Source organism: Lepus europaeus, chromosome 19, assembly GCF_033115175.1.
Source record: "Lepus europaeus isolate LE1 chromosome 19, mLepTim1.pri, whole genome shotgun sequence".
NCBI lineage: Eukaryota > Metazoa > Chordata > Mammalia > Lagomorpha > Leporidae > Lepus > Lepus europaeus.
In genome coordinates this window covers 71055080-71075762 of record NC_084845.1, presented here as the reverse complement: position 1 = coordinate 71075762, position 20683 = coordinate 71055080, and the positions used below count along the sequence as shown (strand labels likewise).

The following is a 20683-nucleotide window of genomic DNA, read 5'->3' as shown; positions in this document are numbered from 1 at the left end:
CCGATCCGAAGCCAGGAGCTTCTTCCAGGTCTCCCACGCAGGTGCAGGGGCCCATAGCAGAGAGCTAACTCTGAAGTGGATCAGCCTGGATCCAAACCAGCGCCCAGATGGGAGGCCGGCTCTGCAGGCAGTGGCTTTACCCGCTGCGCCACCGTGCAAGCCCCAGCCTGTCTTATTACTTGTTAGTGGTGTTTCGAGATTTCCTATGTTGATGGGTTCTGGTTTGTCTTGTGCTTGCTGAGAGAGTCCTTAGCTTCCGAGAGTTTAGAAACTGTATCTTGTTTTCTTCTAGAAGTTTTAAAGTAGCAATACTCTTTAACAGAATGGCTTTGTAAGTGCTTGTAAAACAGAAATCAGCATGAAAATTCTTTTTGAGAAGCGACTGGAACGTGGGCGTTTTAGCCTGGTGGCGAAGGCACAGGCGCCGAGACCAAGTGCCTGGTTGGTTCTGACTCCGGCTCAGCGCCACTTCTAGTGCAGACCTTGGGAGCAGCGGTGAGGGCTCAGCTGGTTGGGTTCTTAACGTTGGCCTGTGAGACCTGGACGAGTTCTCGGCTCCTGTCTCCTGTCCCGGCGACTGGGGGCGTTTAGGAAGTGAACAAATGCATTGGAACTCACTTTGTCCGTCTCTATCTCTCTGACTCTCCAATAAATAAAAAGATGTTATGGGGGCTGACACTGTGGTGCAGTGGGTTAAAGCCCCAGCCTGCAGTGCCAGCATCCCATGTGGGCGCCCGTTCAAGTCCCAGCTGCTCCACTTCTGATCCAGCTCCCTGCCAATGCACCTGGGAAAAGCAGCAGAGGATGGCCTAAGTCCTTGGGCCCCTGCATCCACGTGGAAGACCTTGAAGAAGCTTCTGGCTTTGGCCTGGCCCAGCCCTGGTCGTTGTAGCCATTGGGGGAATAACCAGCAGATGGAAGACCTCTCTCTCTTTGTCTCTACCTCTCTCTCTGTAACTCTGCCTTTCAAATAAACAAATCTTTATTAAAAAAAAAAAATTTTTACAACTGTTAAAGAAGTAAAAACGACGAGAGATTCAACACCTTTTTAATCTTTTCCCTTCCTTTTAGAGCCCCAGGGGGTCCATCGGGTCGGAGCGGACATCGGATGGTTGCCTGGAAGAGGCACCTGATCCTTTTCGGTGGCTTCCATGAGAGTGCAAGGTTGGTGCTGTCAGGAAAATGTGGCTCTGCTGGAGCAGAGCGGGGTGGACTTCCTGGGGGAGGGTGTGTGCATGCCCAGGAGGGTGATGCCCGCCTGCCTGAGGGCCAGCTCCCTGCGGGGCAGCCTGGCAGCCACCCAGGCCCTGGACTTGGAGGGGCTGTGCACTTGGGAGGGCCTCACGGCTCTGCTTTCTCCTTGACGTTCTCAGTCGTTGCTGATTGGCCAGTCCTGTCTGAGATGGGACTCCGGGCCCTGAGCTGGGGTCAGGCTTGTTGGAACTGATTGCCCAGCTCTGGCTCAGCGGGCCTGGAGGTGGCCTAGAATCTGCACTTCCCCAAGTTCCCTGGTGACGCCGGTGCTGCTCACCGGGGAGCCTCCCGTGGACCCCGGTGAAGACCTTTCTCGGGAGAGCAGTGACTGCCACATCCCGGACGTGTCCGAGTGGCGGCTGTCGTTCAGGGCCTCCCTGCCCCCTTGTTTCTTTCTGGTGAAACAGCACAGAAGTTGTTGCTCCTTGGGGTGGCATCACGCACACACGTGTCACATTGGGAATCCACCTGCACAGGTGTTTTCCTGGTAATTCTTGGTCCACAAAAATGCATTCAGGCAGTGCTGGGGGTTGAGTGAGGAGGGCGGTACTGGGGGTGAGTGAGGAGGGTGGGGGTGGGGGTGAGTGAGGAGGGTGGGGGTGGGGGTGAGTGAGGAGGGCGGTGCTGGGGGTGAGTGAGTGAGGAGGGCGGTGCTGGGGGTGAGTGAGTGAGGAGGGCGGTGCTGGGGGTGAGTGAGTGAGGAGGGCGGTGCTGGGGGTGAGTGAGTGAGGAGGGCGGTGCTGGGGGTGGGTGAGTGAGGAGGGTGGTGCTGGGGGTGGGTGAGTGAGGAGGGTGGTGCTGGGGGTGAGTGAGGAGGGCGGTGCTGGGGGGTGAGTGAGGAGGGTGGTGCTGGGGGTGGGTGAGTGAGGAGGGCGGTGCTGGGGGTGAGTGAGTGAGGAGGGCGGTGCTGGGGGGGGAGTGAGGAGGGCGGTGCTGGGGGTGAGGAGGAGGGTGGGGGTGGGCGTGAGTGAGGGGGGTGGGGGTGGGGGTGAGTGAGGAGGGCGGTGCTGGGGGTGAGGAGGAGGGTGGGGGTGGGGGTGAGTGAGGAGGGCGGTGCTGGGGTGAGTGAGGAGGTCGGCGCTGGGGTGAGGAGTGGCTGAGACAGAGGGCCAGCTTGGGTGCATTTCAGGCTTCGGCTTTTCTTCATGGGATCTAAGGTCACACTTTGTTTTTACAGATCTATCTATTTGGAAGGCACAGTGACAGAGGGGCGGGGTGAGAGGGAGGGAGGTCTTCACCCTGTGGTGCCTCCCCCAAAGCGTGCAATACCCTGTGCTGAAGCCAGGAGCCTAGACTTCCATCCAGAGGTCTCCCACCACGGGTGTGGGGCCTGAGTTCTTGGCATTAGCAGGGAGCTGGATTGGAAGAGGAGCAGCGGGTCCTCAGACGGCACTGCAGTACGGGATGCTGGTGTGGAAAGGGCCGGCTTACCCCGCCGTGCCACGCCAGGCCCCAGGAGATTCTGAACTCTGGAATGCTTCTTGAGGGAGAGACTTTGAAGAGTGTACTTCACTTTAAATAAGGAACGCTCCCGGGGGGGGGGGGGCAGTGCAGCAAGTGTTTCTGCTCTTTGCCAAGACCAGGCTGCAGTGGCACGGACGACTGTCCCGGGTTGAAGGTGAGGAGCAGCAGAGCCGTCCTGGCACAGCCGTCGGCCGTGGTCGGCCTCGTCGGCCGTGGTCCTTTCTCTGCTCGCCGTCGGTGTGCCTCTTTGTGCCTCTTTGTGCCTCTTTGTGCCGCCAGGTGCTTGGTTGAGTGTTGTGAGTTTGGAGAAGAGTTTGGACTTCGTGAGGACTTGATGCGCGAGAAAGAGGCAGGCATTATGTGCTGACAGAAGACAGGGACAGGCGCGCGGCGTGAGGAGCAGCTGTCGGGACGCAGGCACAGGGCGTCAGCGCGCTCACTCAGGGCCTGGGCTAAGTGGGCACTGCAGGCTTTGCGAGTGCAGGTCACAGCTGCACTGGTTTAAACTTCCGGCTGTCTTCGGGTCAGTGTTTCTCTTTTAGAACATTTATTCCTTTATTGGAAAGGCCAGGGTTACAGAGAGGCAGAGGCAGAGAGAGCGGGCTTCTGTCTGCTGATGTCTGTCTCCTCAAATGGCCGCAGCGGCTGCAGCTGGACCGATCTGAGCCAGGAGCTTCCTCCGGGTCTCCCATGTGGGTCATCTGCTGCTGCTTTCCCAGGCCACAGCAGAGAGCTGGATCGGAAGAGAAGCAGCTGGGACACAAACCAGTGCCCGTATGGGAACAAACCCACACAGTGCCCACAGCCACGCAGAGCAGCCACAAGGCTGGCCTGCGCTCTGCTAAACTCACCCGGTGCCGCAGGTTTTTGTTCTTGTTTTTGTTTGTAGAGTTACAGACAGAAGGAGAGACAGAAAGGTCTTCCATCCGCTGGTTCACTCCCCTAAGTGCCCACAACGGCTGGAGCTGGGCTGATCCGAAGCCAGGAGCCTGGAGCTTTCTCTGGGTCTCCCACGTGGGTACAGGGGCCCAAGCGCTTGGGCCATCCTCTGCTGTTTTCCCAGGCCATAGCAGAGAGCTGGATCGGAAGAGGAGCTGCCGGGACAGGAACTGGTGCCCGTATGGGATGCCGGCGCTGCAGGCGGAGTATTAACCCACTGCGCCACAGCACCGCCCAGATCAGTGTTTTGCAAAGCAGTTGTTATCTTAAAATTATTGAGGGAATATTTCAAACAGAAAATATGAAGCTACTGGAAGACGCGCAGTCACCGTCTGTTAAACATGAGCTTGACCTTTAAATGCCAGCTTTCTCGAGTTTTCCTCAGAGCATTTGCTGTTGATCTCACACGCACGACAGGGTTTCTTCACTGGGAATTTGCAGTGTGAAGCCTGAGCCCGAGCAGCAGCACAACGCAGCGAGGCTTTCAAAGCGGTTTTCCGACAGGCCCTCGGCTGTGGGCAGGCAGTGCACGTCCTGGGAGAGGTGCGGGGGCACGAGCGGCGCTCTGCGGGCCAGTTGCCGCTCTTCCTTCTTAAAGACTCACTTATTTGAAGGCAGTTACAGATTGGGAAAGACAGAGAAGAGGAGACACGGAGAAAGATCTTCCATCCCTGGTTCAGTTCCCAGATAGCTGGGCCAGTCCAAAGCCAGAAGCCTAGAACTCCATCCGGGTCTCCCATGTGCGCACAGGGCCCAAACATTCTAGTCGCCTCCACTGCTTTCCCAGGTGCAGTAGCAGGGAGCTGGATCAGAAGTGGAGCAGGGTCCAGCGCTGTGGCGTAGTGAGCTAAGCCTCTGCCTACGGCACCAGTTTGTGTCCTGGCTGATCCTCTTCCGATCCATTTGTCTGCTATGGTCTGGGAAGGCAGTGGAAGATGGCTCAAGTGCTTAGGCCCTGTATCCACATGGGAGACCTAGAAGAAGCCCCTGGCTCCCTGGTCTGGATTGGCCCAGATCTGGCTGTGGTGGCCATTTGGGAAATGAACCAGCAGATGGAAGATCTCTGTCTGTCCCTGTCTCTGTGACTCGATGTCTCAAATAAATAAAATGTCTTCATGACACTGGCGAGCCTGTGGCGCTGGGTGAGCTCAGCAGAGCAGGCCGGCCTTGTGGCTGCTCTGCGTGGCTGTGGGCTCTGTGCGGGTTTGCCCTGAGCCCAGACTTGGGCGTTTCGGGTGCAGCGTGAACAGTGTGTGGTCTGTTTCTTGTTTCGCGGCAGCCGTGTGCTCTGTGCTTCTCCCTGGGACAGTCGAGTCCCGCAGCCAGCGTGTTGGCGCCTTTCTCGAGTGCCCGTAGAGCCCAAGTCCTCGGGTGTGAGTCGCAGGGCACGGCCTTGGGGAGCCTCAGGATGCCGCCCTGCTGTGCTGGAGCACACACAGGCTCTCCTTCGCTCTGGCCCCTTGCCGTCCTCCAGTCCTGTCCGCGGTCTGGTCTGGGTGTTGGCACACTGTGGGTGTGTTCTGTGGATGCACTGACATGGGTGCCTCCCTGCTGTCCGGCAGTTGTGCCCGGAGTGTCCCAGCGTCGTTCTGCAGGCAGTGGCTCTGTCGGTAGTGAGGACTGCGGGACTGTGGGTTCAGGTTCTCGCCTCCGTGAGCCAGCGCGGTTGTTAGTTTGCCAGTGCAAGCTCGCACGTGCTTGCCGTCTTTCATGTGAATTTAAACAGATAGCTTAGAAAAATGATAGAAAGCTTACCTTTAATTTAAATCAGGTTTACTTTTTAATTTTTTAAGTTATTTAAAAAAATTTTTAAGAGGAAGAGAGAAGCAAGAAGACAAGAGTTCTCTTGTGAGCTGTTTTCCTCCCCAGATCTCCACAGCAGGTGGGGCTGGGCCAGGTGAAGCCAGGAGCTGGGAGTGCCGGCCGGGTCTCCATGGCCCCCACTCCACAGCAGGTGGGGCTGGGCCAGGTGAAGCCAGGAGCTGGGAGTGCCGGCCGGGTCTCCATGGCCCCCACTCCACAGCAGGTGTGGCTGGGCCAGGTGAAGCCAGGAGCTGGGAGTGCCGGCCGGGTCTCCATGGCCCCACTCCACAGCAGCTGTGGCTGGGCCAGGTGAAGCCAGGAGCTGGGAGTGCCGGCCGGGTCTCCCATGGCCCCACTCCACACAGCAGGTGTGGCTGGGCCAGGTGAAGCCAGGAGCTGGGAGTGCCGGCCGGGTCTCCCGTGGCCCCACTCCACAGCAGGTGGGGCTGGGCCAGGTGAAGCCAGGAGCTGGGAGTGCCGGCCGGGTCTCCCAGTGGCCCCCGATGCTGCCTCCCTGGTTTGCATTACAGGAAGCCTGGAATCCAGCCCAGCTGCCTCAGGGTGGGACCGTGGCCCCCAGCATCCTGACTGGCGTCTTCACCACCAGCTCCCGACCAGCACCCCAGACTTTGTCCTTGTGTTGCCGTGTCTTCCCATTGTCACCGACCACGGTGGCTCGCATTCTTTGTCTGACCAGGGACTACATCTACTACAACGACGTGTATGCCTTCAATCTGGACACCTTCACGTGGAGCAAGCTGTGCCCTTCCGGAACTGGGCCCACGCCCAGGTCAGGCTGCCAGATGTCCGTCACCCCCCAGGGCGGCATTGTCGTCTATGGGGGCTACTCGAAGCAGGTGAGAGCTGGGGCGTGGGCCAGGGCAGGAGGCTGCCGGCTGCAGGTTCAGCAGTCTCGTGGCGTTGATGGGAAGTGGTGCCCACGTGTTCCTCCTTGAACGTTCTGGGATGTTAAAGAGCATGCCACCTCTGACCCGCGTCCCCCAGAACCCTGTAGGAGGAGTGGTTCTGCCTTGGGGATGGTTTGTTCCTAAGCCAGGGGCGGGGACTGCTGTGTGGGTTCTGCTACTCAGGACCCTAAGCTGAAGGTGGTCATTGCTGGTGGTTTCTCACCATTGAGTGCTCTCCGAGCAGGCGGTGACTACCTAGAAGTTCCCCACTGCGGGGGACTGAGCGTGGGCAGTGCGGTGTGTGGTTCCCCACTGCGGGGGACTGAGCGTGGGCAGTGCTGTGTGTGGTTCCCCACTGCGGGGGACTGAGCGTGGGCCGTGCTGTGTGTGGTTCCCCACTGCGGGGGACTGAGCGTGGGCCGTGCTGTGTGTGGTTCCCCACTGCGGGGGACTGAGCGTGGGCCGTGCTGTGTGTGGTTCCCCACTGCGGGGGACTGAGCGTGGGCAGTGCTGTGTGTGGTTCCCCACTGCGGGGGACTGAGCGTGGGCAGTGCTGTGTGTGGTTCCCCACTGCGGGGGACTGAGCGTGGGCCGTGCTGTGTGTGGTTCCCCACTGCGGGGGACTGAGCGTGGGCCGTGCTGTGTGTGGTTCCCCACTGCGGGGGACTGAGCGTGGGCAGTGCTGTGTGTGGTTCCCCACTGTCGGGGACTGAGCGTGGGCAGTGCTGTGTGTGGTTCCCCACTGTCGGGGACTGAGCGTGGGCCGTGCTGTGTGTGGTTCCCCACTGCGGGGGACTGAGCGTGGGCAGTGCTGTGTGTGGTTCCCCACTGCGGGGGACTGAGCGTGGGCAGTGCTGTGTGTGGTTCCCCACTGTGGGGGACTGAGCGTGGGCTGTGCGGTGTGTGGTTCCCCACTGCGGGGGACTGAGCGTGGGCAGTGCTGTGTGTGGTTCCCCACTGTGGGGGACTGAGCGTGGGCAGTGCTGTGTGTGGTTCCCCACTGTCGGGGGACCTCCAGTGTGGCACAGTCTGAACTTGGGCCTGAACTCAGACGTAGAGGTGTGAGGTGTGCGCTGGTATAAATCCAGCTTCCTGTTGGGTGTTTGCTGGTGGCCGTCACAGACGCACAGTCGGCCCAGGGGTGGTTGCTGTTGTGGTTTTCTGTTGCGTTGGGTTTGCCTGTGAGAGAGTTGCTGATGGACGTGGGGTCCAGCGTGTGGTCCGTGGAACATGTGTGGTCTGTGGAACACGTCGTATGTGGAATATGTCGTCTGGAACACGTGTGGTCCGTGGAACATGTCATCTCTGTTTAACATGTCGTCTGGAACACGTGTGGTCTGTGGAACACGTGTGGTCTGTGGTACACGTCTTCTGTGTGGAACACGTCTTCTGTGTGGAACACGTCGTCTGTCCTGACGTGTGTGATTGCTCCATGGCAGGCTTCGGCTCCCTGGGCCGCACCCGGGCCGAGGCCAGCCTCTGCCTGTCGTGTGCACTTTGCTCCAGGCCTCTGCGTGGCTGCAGCTTTGTCAGCCGGCGAACACCGAGGAGTGGCCCCACAGGCCTGGCAGCGGTTGCACAGAAGATCCCTGAGCGTCTGCTGGCTCCACACCCTGTTCCGTGTGCGTGTTGGCCGTCCTGTGGCAGCTTCTCCCTGTGGCTCTCATTCATGGTTTTCCGATCTCTGCTGATGTGAGGCACTTGTCGGTCGACCGTGCATCTTCCTGGGAGTGTCTTCCTGTCTCTGGCTGTATTCAGTGGGCTGTGGTTTTGTTCCTGGGTTGCAGGGGTCCTTTAGGGGGGTGTGCGTCTTTCTCTCCTCCCAGCTGGCAGCCAGGTTTCAGAAGCCCTTGCCGCCTTTTTTTTTTTTTTTTTGGATAGGCAGAGTTAGAGACAGAGAGAAAGATCTTCCTTCCGTTGGTTCACCCCTCCAAATGGCCGCTACGGCTGGCACGGCTGGCCAGGAGCCAAGTGCTTCTCCTGGTCTCCCATGTGGGTGCAGGGCCCAAGCACATGGGCTATCCTCCACTGCCTTCCCGGGCCACAGCAGAGAGCTGGCCTGGAAGAGGAGCAACCGGGACAGAATCCGGCGCCCCAACCGGGACTAGAACCCGGGGTGCCGGCGCCGCAGGTGGAGGATTAGCCTAGTGAGCCGCGGCGCCGACCCCTTGCCTTCTAATGATTGTTCTGCCGGAGGAGGCCTTGTTTACTTGGAGTGATGGAGATTTCTCAGGTTTCTCTCTGCAGGTGGCTGGCTCTAGCTCTGTGGTCAGTAGGTTAGGGAGGCGCTGAGCTGCCTGGGTCTGTCCCGAAGACGGTAATTTATTCCAGGGCCGCTTGTTGTCACCTTTTCCCCGTGGGTGCTCTGGCGGCCAGTGTGAAAGGCAGATGAAGCGTGCGTTGGTCAGTGTCTGGGTCCTCTGCTCGTCTTCCTGCCGTGGGGGACACTGGCCCCAGTCGTCTGAAGCGACATCTTGAGTCGGGCAGGGAGGCCAGCCAGCCTCTTCGTGTCCCGCCGTTCCAGGTCTTAGCCTTTCTTCGGAACGCTGAGTGTCGGGCTGTCAGTCGCTGCCCCGGGAGTGGTGTTCAGGACAGTCCGCACCCTGCAGCCTGCTGGGAGTGGTGGCCAGGGCTGAGAACTGTGCGTGGCTGTGGGGCCTGGACGTCTGTACGAACCGTCTCCACGTGTTCCAGTTTTCTTCAGTTTCTGTGGCTGTGTCTTAACGCCCGTTTGGTTAGATTTTTGCTCGTTGATGCAGACGTGAGTGGACTTGATGGAGGTAGCACCTTCCAGTTGGTTGCTGCCAGTGCAAGCACATTTTACTTTGCGTGTGTTCACCGTGTAGGTTGTGGTCTTGCGGCCTTGGGAGAGCGGTGTGCAGGGACGGCTTCCTTGCTTCCTTGAGGCTGTGAGCTTTGATGGGCAGGCCTCAGCGCGGCACACAGACGCACAGGGTGGACCTCAGGCCGTTCTCCACCGTAGGAGACTGGGCACCGTGCCTTGCTGTCGATTTATTTAAAGGCAGAGTGACAGCTTCCATCCACCAGTTCACGCCTCAGATACCCACGGCAGGCAGGGCTGGCCAGGCCACAGCTAGGAGCCTGGGACTCACTCTGGCTCTCCCGCATGGGTGGCAGGGAGCCAAGGACTCGACTCAGCACCTGCTCCTCCTAAGACGTGCACTGGCAAGAAGCTGGAACAGAAGTAGAGGCAGCACTCGAACCCAAGCCCTTCAGTGTGGCAGGCATGCGTTCTGAACCGCGCCCTCAGCTCCACACCACGGTGCTGCTGCTCAGAGCACGACGTCCTGCAGGCCCCAAGGTCCGTGCTGGGAATTGGTCTTGAACCATGCCGCGTCTGTTGTCTGCCTTTCCCGAGGGGGTCGGCAGTGGGCTGACTGGTCGTCACCCTGGCTGCTTTCCCCACGGTGGGCGGAGCGTGTGCTGGTGTGACGCGCCCTCCTCGGTCTGTGGTCTGGGGCCGCTGGTGTTCTGAGTGAGGGCCTGCCCTGGGGCTCTCTCTGCTCCTGGCAGGACTCACTGGGCTCTCCTTGCCTCCCACGAGGGTGGGCGGGGGTCCTGTCGGGACAGAGCTGTCAGGTGGCTGGTGCTGATTCCCTGGGTGCCCGTGGCGTCTACCGTTGCAGCCAGCTGCCTGGAAGGTCTCTGTCCAGAGGCGTGTGACGACTGTGCCGTTTCCTCAGTGGGTTTGGGGCTGGCCAGGTTTTTCAGTGAGCTGCCCCGTTCGTCTTGTCGCCAGATTTGCCGGTGGAGAGTTGTTGGCGTGTTCTCTCCTGTTTTAAAGCTGTGGGGTTGCTGCCTCGCCAGGGGTGAGCGTCTGTCCAGTCTGTCTGAGGAGCTTCTCGCCTCCCTTCCTGTGGCCGGCTCTGACGGACAGGCCTGGAAGCGGAAGCTCTTGCCCCGGTTACCCAGCCCTCTCTCTGCTCTTTCAAGCTTCACTTTGAGGCGACTTTTTTTTTTTATAATTTTTTATTTGAGTGGGAGAGATCTTCCGTCCACTGGTTCACTCCCCACGTGCCTGCTACAGCCAGGGCTGGCCGGGAATCCAGGAGGCAGGAGTTGCGCTTGGGTCTGCCCGTGGGAGGCTGGTGTCCAGGTGCTGGAGCCACCGTCACCTGCCTCCCCGGCCGATCGGCAGGAAGCTGGACGAAGTGTGGAGCAGCTGGAACTGGAAGTGGACACCCTGCTGTGAGAGGTGCTTCGCCCTCTGTGCCACAGCGCCCACCCCGGGCCAGTGTCGGGTCCTTTTTGAGTGTAAATGTTTGGAGTTAGAAATTTTCCTAATGCAGGTTGTTTGAATTACACTCTATGAATTTTATCAGCAAGTTAGGAATGTTCGTGTTTTGTGATTGCCCCCTCGGTTTCTTGTTTTGAACTGAGAGTGTTGTTTGATTTCTGAGTACTGTGGGCTTCCCTGCCTATCTACTGCCAGGGATTCTAGCCGGTGCCCCCGAGTGAGCGCCGCCTGCTGCAGGTGTGCTGAGCAGGTGCACCTGTCCTGCTGCGCGGCTGCTCAGGCAGCTCCTCCCTGATGCTGTTAGACTCTGCATGTCCCTGACCGCTTTGCATTTCTTCCTTTCGGCCATGTGCCGTGTGCAAGGAAGCAGGTGTCGCTGGCTGTGTCGGGAGCCAGCCGCTGCGCCCTGGACACCAGGGGAAACCCCCTCTGCCCCTGGGTGCTCCTGAGCAGTGGGCAGCGTCCATGCTGGGTTTCCTGCGGGGGCCTGCCGTGACTGTTGCAGGAGAAATGGGTGGGGACACCCTGCTCCCACTCTGGTCCTGGCCGCGTGGTTGGTCGGCTGCGGGGACACGGCCTTCATTTTTCTATTCATCAGCAGAAGCAGATGAAGCCCATCAGACTTATGTAGAAGGTCAGGTTGACCAGCTCCCAGGAGACGGTCCCAGGGCTCCGCACAGGGGGTCTTGGGGCCTTGATCAGGAAGCCCAGCAGTCCAGCCGTCCCGCGGGGACAAGGCCAGCGGCTGGGGCCCCCTCCTGCTCTCTGTGCCGCCCGCAGCATGCGCAGGTCCTTGGGGCCGCTGGAGCCCTCAGGAGGGGCAGTCGCACCGGCGGGTCTGGTTTGAGGTGCTGGCCGAGGCTGTGGCCGGTTCAGTGAGGGCGGTTTCTCTGCAGCCTGCTCCTTTCTGTGGAACCCATCTCTGCCCCTGGTGGTGAACGTGGGGAGGCCCGGGGGGAGCAGCAGCATCCTGGGCCCCTGTCCTGTTGCCTTGAGGCCCTGCTCCCCTTAGCGCCGCCCCCACTGCCTGGCAGTCGCTGCCCGGCCCTGGAACCAGCCGTGCAGATGTCAGGTCCTGGAGCCAGGTGAGCGGGCCTGCCGCCAGGGCATGTGTGGCTGAGGCAGGTGGTCAGTGCTGCTGTTGGGCCCGCTGGGGAGCGTCGTGGGTAGCCAGTGTCTCCCAGCCTCCCATCTCGGCTGCTCTGGCTGCAGTGTCTCAGCCAGGGGTGTTGTGGAGACGCCGCTGGTGCTGTGCCAGGCTGACGCTGGGCCAGAGGACGTCTCTGAGAGTTGCCTGTTGCTTCTGGACGCCTCACCTGAGCGGCTTCGGGGGCTCATCCCTAGAGAGCAGAGTGGCCTTGTCACAGCACGGAGGCTCCGGTGGAGGCGCGACACCTCTGGGTTCCTGCGTCGTTTCCTTCCCAGTCTGGAGTGCGCACGTGTCCAGATGAGCTGCAGAGCCAGGGTGGAGCCGTGGTGGTCGTTAGGAAGGGTGTGCGGCATAAGAGCCCCGCACAGGTCACACGGCAGCCACGTGCATCAGAGCAGGGCTTAGAGAGCTGTGGGGGCAGGGCCAGCAGGAGCGTGGCCTGGGGAGTGACCTCCCTCCGGCTCAAGTGCTGCTCCTCCCAGGAGGGGACCCCTAAGTTAGTTATGGAGAAGCCGGCCCCTGGGGGAGGTGGAGCGTCCCCCCGCCCCGTGTGAGGGGGGGCAGTGACTTCACAGTGAAAGCCCTGATGGATGATCCCAGCTGGGGTCTCTGTGGTGAGTCGGGGTACCACCTAGGGTGCCTCACCTCCGGGGTCTTCCTTGGCGGCTGCTGCTGCTGTTTTGTTCTTTTCTTTTCTTTTTTTTTTTAAGATTTTTAAATTTTATTTATTTGAAAGAATCACAGAGCACAGAGAGAGGTCTTCCATCTTCTGGTTCACTTCCCAAATGGCCGCAGTGGGCAGAGCTGAGCTGAATTGAAGCTAAGAGCCAGGAGCTCCTTCTGGGTCTCCCACGCGGGTGGGAGACCAAGGATTTGGACCATGTTCTGCTGCTTTCCCAGGCCATAGCAGGGAGCTGGATCGGAAGTGGAGCAGCGGGGACTCGAACAGGCACCCATATGGGATGCCGGCACTGCAGGCCAAGGCTTTAAGCTGCTGTGCTACAGCACGGGCCCCTTCCTTGGCTTCTAATCCAGCCCCTGCTGTTAGGCCTGGGAGGCAGCAGGGCATGGCCCAAGTACCTGGGTCCTTACCACCCACATGGGAGACCAGGGTGGCGCTCCTGGCTTCTGCCTGGTGTAGCCTGGCTGTTAGCGCATTTGGGAAGCGGTAGGAGATACTCTCCCTCTCACTCCACTTTTGAGTTCATAGTACAAACACAGAGGAGGCATTCCAGGGGACTGCTGCTCTCGCCACCTTGGGCCAGCGTTCTCCGAGTCCTTCCCAGATGCCCCAGGTGCCTTGGGACGTGGGCGTCACAGAAGACGGGCGGGGGTGCTGAGGCTCACTGAAGCAGAAGACCAAGGGGCAGAGAAGCGGCTTTTGTTGCTTTCAAGGCTCAGAACACCCTAAGTGGGCCGTGAGTGGCATCTGCAGGTTGCTATGCGCGGCTGGAGCCATTGTTGGAAGGATGATGGCACTGGAGAACACAGGAGTTCAAGTGAGCGAGCCCACGTCCCGGGTGGCTCCCGGCATAGCCCCTTCTACACACGGCCGAGCTCTGGAGTGTTCCCTCCCTGATGGTTGATGGTCACTGGAATGCAGACTTTGAGGTTCACCCATTCTGAGCTGATGAATCACACCTGCTGGGGTGCCAGGAGGAGCGGCTGGCAGCACCTTGGAGCTGTCACCTCTCGGCTTCTCCGTGACGTGGGCCCTCCTGGTCCTCCCCGGGGGCCTGCAGGCTTGGAGGCTGTGGCAGTGGCAGGAGCTCCAGTGCGGTTCTCACGCGGCTCTGTTTGTCTTGTAGCGAGTCAAGAAGGACGTGGACCACGGCACCCAGCACTCAGACATGTTCCTGCTGAAGCCGGAGGACGGGAGAGAAGGTACTGGCGCGCACAGGGGGCACAGGGGGCGGGCCTTCTGCCCCCGCCCTGCTCTGGTGGACGGGTGGGGACTGGCCGTGCACTGCCCGGAGCTGGAGGCCAGCCTGCTCGTCCAGGGGTGCTTTTCCCTAAATGCCTGCCTGTCTGGACACAGAAGTGGCCCACGGGTGTGCCCTGGGCAGTGCAGGTGACCTCCACGGGTGATCTTCGTGAGAGCAGTAGCACGCAGGGCCGGGGTCTGGAGAGTCAGCAGGCCGGAGCCCTGGCCAGGCAAGGGCTCGTGTGTGAACAGGGGAGTTCCAGGAAAATGGCCCAGGATGCTGTGGGCCCCTGCCCTGAGGACCAGGGCGGAATCGGCGCTGGGTACAGCTCTGCCAGCAGCCTCGGTGCCTCGCGGTCGCTGTGTTCCCAGCTAACTTGGGCCTGAGGATACGGTTTCCTGGTAGAACGCAGGGCAGCGGTAATGGTCTCTTGGGCTTTTTTAAAAGCCGAAGTGGGATTACCGTGGGTGAGCCCTTAGCGTGACCCTGGACGGCCCAGACGCTCTGTGACATTCTGTGTTCCTGCGTGGAGGCCGGGCTTCTAGGTGACTGGCCAACGTTTCTCGGTAGCGGCCTTTCATGGGCTCTCAAGGACTCCGAAGTCCCAGGAGCCCTGCCTAGGTGTGGCCCTGGGGGGTGGGGAGCGAGGGGCCTCTCCCGCCAGCCGTGTCTTGTTTGTCCTTGCTGGTGGTGGGCCATGGTCCCTCAGGAAATAGGGCGAGGCTGGCCGCCAGGGCCGCGCACCGGGGCCTTGGATGCCTGTGCTGGTGCTTCCCGGGAGGATGGATGTGACCTGGGTGGGGGTCATCGTGAGGGGAGCTGGTGGCTGGGCTGCCTCTGGCTGCAGGGCAACGTCGTGCCGTGTGAGCACACGTGCTGGTGGGGCTGGAAGCATGTGGATCTTGGCCTGTGTGTGGGTCTCTGGCGCCTCCTGCTTCCCTGGCTCCTGAGGTGCTAGGGTGACGTTGTAAGGAGCTGACGCATGGCTTGTTGGTGGCTGGGCTGTGCACTGATGGACAGTACTGCTTGCCATTAGGTTTTCTTAAAAAACGTTCATTTTCATCTGTTTAAAAGAGAAGGAGGGAAGAAAGAACAGGAGAGCTTCATCTGCCAGGTGGCTCCCTTCCCATGTGTCCACAGCCAGGGCTGGGCCACGCCCGGGTGAGGGGCCCAGGTACCCGAGCCACCTCCTGCTGCCTTCCCAGGGGCAGCAGCCGGGCCTCAGACCTGTCTCCCAGATGGGCTGCCGTGGTTTGGCTTCTGCACCCCCACCCCCACCCCAAGCTGTTTGGAAAGTGTTTCTTGAGTGTCTGTTGGTCTCAGTTTTCCGGATGTGGTGGGAGATTTGTCCCACAGCCTCGCAGGTGCACCTTGGGAGCTGCCACGCACTGGAGTGCGGCCGAGGAGAAACAGCAGAGACCGCGCTGGGGGTCTGGGACGGGGCCCGTCTGGTGTGAAGCCGGACAGAGGGGCTGCGCCCAGGGCTTTGCCTGCTCCCTGCTCAGGGTCTGCGCCTCAGGACGGCCTCTCGAGACCTCCCCGGCGCGCTGCCTGCTCCTGGCTGAGGGGCCGCCTCCCAGCCGCGTCTGGGTCCTGCCCTGGCATTGTGGGGCTGACACGCAGTCATCAGGAAGGGGGCGCGGTGGGCCTGGCCCCTTGACCTCGGCCTGTTCGCGGCCCTCACCGTCTCCCTGCCTCCCGCAGGGAAGTGGACGTGGGCCCGCATTCACCCCTCTGGAGTGAAGCCCAGCCCGAGGTCTGGCTTCTCGGTGGCCGTGGCCCCAAATCAGCAGACGCTGCTCTTCGGGGGGGTGTGTGACGAGGAAGAGGAGGAGCGCCTGGAGGGCGACTTCTTCAATGACCTGCACTTCTACGACGCCACCAGGAACCGCTGGTTTGCGGGGCAGCTGAAGGTAGCTAGGCCCTGAGGGCTGTGCGTCCCCATGGCTCCACGGGGCCCCCGAGCCCTCAGCCCCTGGCATGGCAGCGCTGCCTCCTCCTTGGCAAGGGGCCTGTGGCCTGGAGCCTGAGCGCTCCCGGGGTGGGGGGTGGATCCCTGTCCCTGCCACAGCCCTCAGCTTGCCCGGCGTGAGCTCGCACAGGGTGTGGTTGAGGGTCCCTCCCGGGAGGAAGTGAAGCCAGTTGTCTGGGGCCTCTGGTGGCCACCAGGCCCGCGGGGAAGCGCCCACGTGCAGCGTCTGAGAGCGTTGCGGGCGCAGTCCTGGGCTGCGACCTCGGGGCCTCTGCGCGTTCCTGGGGGCGGTCAGGTCCACTGCGCCCAGGCTCAAAGGCCGAGGGGCCCTCGTTGTCTCGGGCATGGCGGTGATGGCTGGAAGGTTGGGGAGGGTGTGGCCGGGGCCATCTCACGAGAGGCAGGAGGGGACCTGGGATGGCAGGGCCTGACCTGCTCTGCCCTGGAGTGGGAGACAGGCGGTGCCCTGACAGGAGGGCCCTCGTGACGCGCTGGGCAAGAGTAGGTCCACTGCTGGGCGGGGTTGTGGCCTGCCTTATCCTCTTGCTGACAGCAGAGGGTACCGGTGTGGCAGCGTCTTGGCTCTGCAGCAGTTGGCGGTGGACGGGACTCCTCAGGACAGGCCTCTCCGCTGAGGGCAGAGCACTGCCTGGCGTCCCTGGGGCCGTCACATCGCCCCGTGTGAGGGGCAGGGTTCCCCGCCCAGGGCTGAGCGCGCAGCTGACACGCAGCGGGCGTGTCGTCTCCTGCGTCCTGAGATCCGCGTGTCAGGGCTGCTGGCCAGCTCACTGCCCACGCTTGTTCTGTCGTAGGGCCCTAAGTCAGAGAAGAGGAAACGGAGGCGGGGCAAGAAGGAGGACCTGGCAGGGCCCTGTGAGCCGGAGAGCCGGGGAGCCAGCGCCCCGCAGCCCCTGGAGGTGGTCAGCGAGGTGGTGACCGAGGACGGCACCGTGGTCACCATCAAGCAGATGCTCGCGGCCCCGGGCCCGGTGGGACAGCCCCAGGAGGAGGACGAAGACGGGGACGGGGCCGAGGCAGCCGGCGGGCCTGAGGTCGGGCCCAGCCCACGCTCCCACGCCATGCTGGCCGTGAAGCATGGGCTGCTGTACCTCTACGGGGGCATGTTTGAGGCCGGTGACCGCCAGGTCACCCTCGGGGACCTGTACTGCCTGGACCTGCACAGGATGGAGGAGTGGAAGGTCCTGGTGGACGTGGATCCAGGTAAGCTGGCGGTGGGGGTGGTGATGGTGGTGGTAGGACGCCAGGCTCGGTGGCATCTGCCCGAGCTGCCAGGGGCACAGCAGTTTGTGTGCCAGCAAGAGCCCCACTCCGGCCTCTCTGTGCCCGCTGCTGCGGGCAAGGCCAGTGCTGGTCCACAGTGCCCAGGCCTCCGGGCCCCCACCGCAGCCATCTCCCCAGCTTTGCTGCTGTCACCCTCAGCTGCTGCTGGACCGTGCCTTTAAGATCTGAGATGGGAGGTAAACCGGAGCCTGCCGTTCAGGGCACCCTGCCCCCGGGCAGGGCCGATACGTTAGCAGGAGCAGTGGCCTGAGAGCCGAGGCTGCAGCACAGGTGCGGGGCCTGCACTGGCCGCCCTGTGTCCAGCGGGCGTGCCACGCGGGGGTCGTCCAGCCTGCCACTGTTCCCCGTCTCTGCTCTGAGGCCGGGGCTCGCAGACTTTCTTCGCCAAGGGCTAGAGTTCTTGGCACGCGCGCGTCTCACACAGAAAGGGGCAGCCTCTGAGGAAGTGGCTCAGCACTGCTGGGCAGCGGCCCTGGCGTCCCAGGCCCCACCAGGAGCCTGTGTGTCTGCTCTGGTCCGAAAGGAACTCAGGAGTGGCTGGGGGAGACGGACTCTGACGAGGACAGTGAGGGAGCCGAGAGCGCCGAGGGGTCGGAGGACGACGAGGACAGTGGAGAGGAAGAGGAGGAAGGTGAGTGGCCTGTGCCCAGCCCCTCCCGGGCCTGTCTGTCGAGTGAGAGGCTTTATATCTTCACCGCTTGTTCAGTAAAACTGGGCCTCATTTTGCAGACGCCCTCGTTAGGCAGCGCAGGTTTTTCAAGCGGGCGCCGGCCTGCAGCGCTCGGATCCCACGTGGGTGCTGGTTCAGTCCTGACTCCTCCACGCCAGCCCAGCTCCCGCTAGTAGTGCGCCTGGGAACGCAGTGGAGACGGCCCGAGTGCTGGGGCCCGCACCCACGTGGGGGCCCAGAAGAAGCTCCTGGCTGCATCCTGGCCCAGCCCCGGCTTTTGCTACCATTTGGGGAATGAACCAGCAGATGCAAGAGCTCTCTCTCTGTCTCTCCCTCTTTTTCTCTGTCACTCTGCCTTTCAAATAATTAAAATAAATCTTCTTTTTATTTATTTGAAAGGCAGAGTGGCAGGGAGTCATGCAGATAGCTTCCCTCTGCTGGTTCCCTCCCCAAATAACCTCACACAGCCAAGGCTGGGCCAGGCCGAAGCCAGGAGCCAGGAGCTCCATCTGGGTCTCCCACGTGGGGGGGGGGGCAGGATCCCGTGTGCTTGGCCTTCATCCCCTGCCTCCCAGGGTGCGCATAGCCAGGAGCTCCATCTGGGTCTCCCACATTGGGGGGGGGGGGCAGGATCCCGTGTGCTTGGCCTTCATCCTCTGCCTCCCAGGGTGCACATAGCCAGGAGCTCCATCTGGGTCTCCCACATGGGGGGGGCAGGATCCCGTGTACTTGGCCTCCATCCCCTGCCTCCCAGGGTGCACATAGCCAGGAGCTCCATCTGGGTCTCCCACATGGGGGGGGGGGGGCAGGATCCCGTGTACTTGGCCTTCATCCCCTGCCTCCCAGGGTGCGCATAGCCAGGAGCTCCATCTGGGTCTCCCACGTGGGGGGGGCAGGATCCCGTGTGCTTGGCCTTCATCCCCTGCCTCCCAGGGTGCGCATAGCCAGGAGCTCCATCTGGGTCTCCCACATGGGGGGGGGCAGGATCCCGTGTGCTTGGCCTTCATCCTCTGCCTCCCAGGGTGCACATAGCCAGGAGCTCCATCTGGGTCTCCCACACGTGGCGGGGGGGGGCAGGATCCCGTGTGCTTGGCCTTCATCCCCTGCCTCCCAGGGTGCACATAGCCAGGAGCTCCATCTGGGTCTCCCACGTGGGGGGGGGGGCAGGATCCCGTGTGCTTGGCCTTCATCCCCTGCCTCCCAGGGTGCACATAGCCAGGAGCTCCATCTGGGTCTCCCACGTGGGGGGGGGGGGGGGCAGGATCCCGTGTACTTGGCCTTCATCCCCTGCCTCCCAGGGTGCACATAGCCAGGAGCTCCATCTGGGTCTCCCACGTGGGGGGGGGGGGCAGGATCCCGTGTGCTTGGCCTCCATCCCCTGCCTCCCAGGGTGCGCATAGCCAGGAGCTGGATCAGAAGCAGAGGAGCCAGGATTGGTACCAGCACCGTGGTATGGGTTGTGGTGTTGCTAGTGGCAGCCTAATCTCACGTACCACCTCGTCTGTCCCAGGCCTAAATTTTAATTTTTACTTGTTTAAAAAAAAGAAGATTGATGTGTCTGGCAGAGTGACAGAGAGCATCCATCCCCGCTCCACTGCCCAGTGTGTCCAGCAGCAGGGCTGGGCCAGGTGAACCCAGGAACTTGGCGCTCAGTTCTCTCCTCATGGGTGCAGGAGCCCAGGCTCGTGGCCCGTCGCCCGCTGCTTTCCCAGGAGCGTTAGCAGGTGGTCAGATTGGCAGTGGAGCCGAGACTCGAAGCCGCTCCCCGACAGGGGTGTGTGCATCCCAGGCAGCGGCCTGCCCTGCTGCGCCACGACAGCCGGCCCGGGCTTCCGTTCTCGCCCTGTGGCCCTCCAGAGTGTGCCTGGCCGCGTGCTGGGGCTGTGGTGTAGGCCGGCGCCTGCCCAGGCCTTCCCTGCTGACGCTGTTTCTTTCTCGGCCCGTGAGAAGAGCCCCCGCACTCAGAGGTGGCGACAGAGAGAGGACGCGGACAGCATGCGGCCCGACGCCCCGCGGAAGGGACATCGCCGGCTCCCTGCGGCGCCAGGTGAAGGCCGCTGGGCCGTGGCCCTCACCACACAGGGCCGTGCTGCACGTGCCTGGGCCGCGACGGAAGCTGAGGATCCAGTTAAAGGGCCCCACGTGACAGACTGCGGTGCGGCTGAGTCCCCTGGGCGTCTCGGTGTCGTGGAGGTAAAGCTGGACCTGAAGGAGCAGCACAGGTTTATGGTCTGTGGCAGCCCCGGCACAGCCAGTGTTTCTGCTCTAATAAAAGCGGCTGAGCTGCGTGTTGTGGGCCTTTTCCTTCCACGGCTCCGCCAGGGCACACGTGGTCGTCAAGCGGGGCGTTGCTGCTGTGATGCCCAGGGCAGCCCAGGGCCTGCGTCACTGTCTCGCTTCTCTCTCGGCCCTCTGTCGGGGCTCACTCTGGGTCTCGGGGTGGAGGTTTTTGCTGCCTGGGTGGAGTGCAGCTCCTGTGCCCACCTTGTGGGCAGCAGGTAGTAGAGCCCCCGCTCCCTGCCCCCAGGCACGCAGGAAGGAAGGGAGGCTGACCCACAAGGCCTGTGCCGTCCTCCATCCAGTGCCACCTGCCCGCCACGCAGGGCACCCGTTGCCCCATCGCTGCGGGGGCCTGGGGGTGACGGTGCCTGCTCCAAGGGGAACGGCAGAACCCTGGTTTCTATTTGCATGATTGGGGCCAGAAGTTAGGGTTCGAGTTCATGCAGTTTCCCCACTTCATGTTCAGTGCTTCAACCGTGAGGGTAGAGCTCTTACTTCCCTAACCTACCATGACCACCGCCTGGAAATTAAGGGTGGGGGCTTGAGCCACAGCTGGCTGGGAGCAGCCTGTCACTTCCCCAGCCGCACGGCCTCAGCACTGAAGGTGCCTGCAGCATCTGCAGCCGCTCCGTGCCTCTGGGCAGGACTGGCGCGGCCCCGGGCCCTCTCCCGGGACCCGACAGCGCCCAGAGGCAGGAAGGCTCCCCATGCGGCTCAAGGGAGGCTCCGGTTTGGTGCTCGGCAGAGCCAGTGGCGGC

General features: G+C 61.9%; 1 protein-coding gene across 3 annotated transcripts in view; it reads left to right on the top strand.

Annotated features, from left to right (window-relative positions):
- The window catches only part of KLHDC4 (kelch domain containing 4), a 42358-nt gene extending 22425 nt beyond the window's left edge, over positions 1 to 19933 (top strand). For 2 of the 3 annotated variants that reach the window (XM_062177541.1, XM_062177543.1), the window contains 7 exons: positions 1072 to 1164; positions 6158 to 6317; positions 13585 to 13660; positions 15406 to 15614; positions 16486 to 16894; positions 17499 to 17606; positions 19593 to 19933. In XM_062177541.1, the coding sequence (XP_062033525.1) occupies positions 1072 to 1164; positions 6158 to 6317; positions 13585 to 13660; positions 15406 to 15614; positions 16486 to 16894; positions 17499 to 17606; positions 19593 to 19696 (1159 nt within the window). In that variant the 3' untranslated portion in view covers positions 19697 to 19933. The remainder of the gene's footprint in view (positions 1 to 1071; positions 1165 to 6157; positions 6318 to 13584; positions 13661 to 15405; positions 15615 to 16485; positions 16895 to 17498; positions 17607 to 19592) is intronic. The other variant, XM_062177542.1, reaches the window with a different exon arrangement.
- The last annotated feature ends 750 nt before the right edge of the window (positions 19934 to 20683 follow it).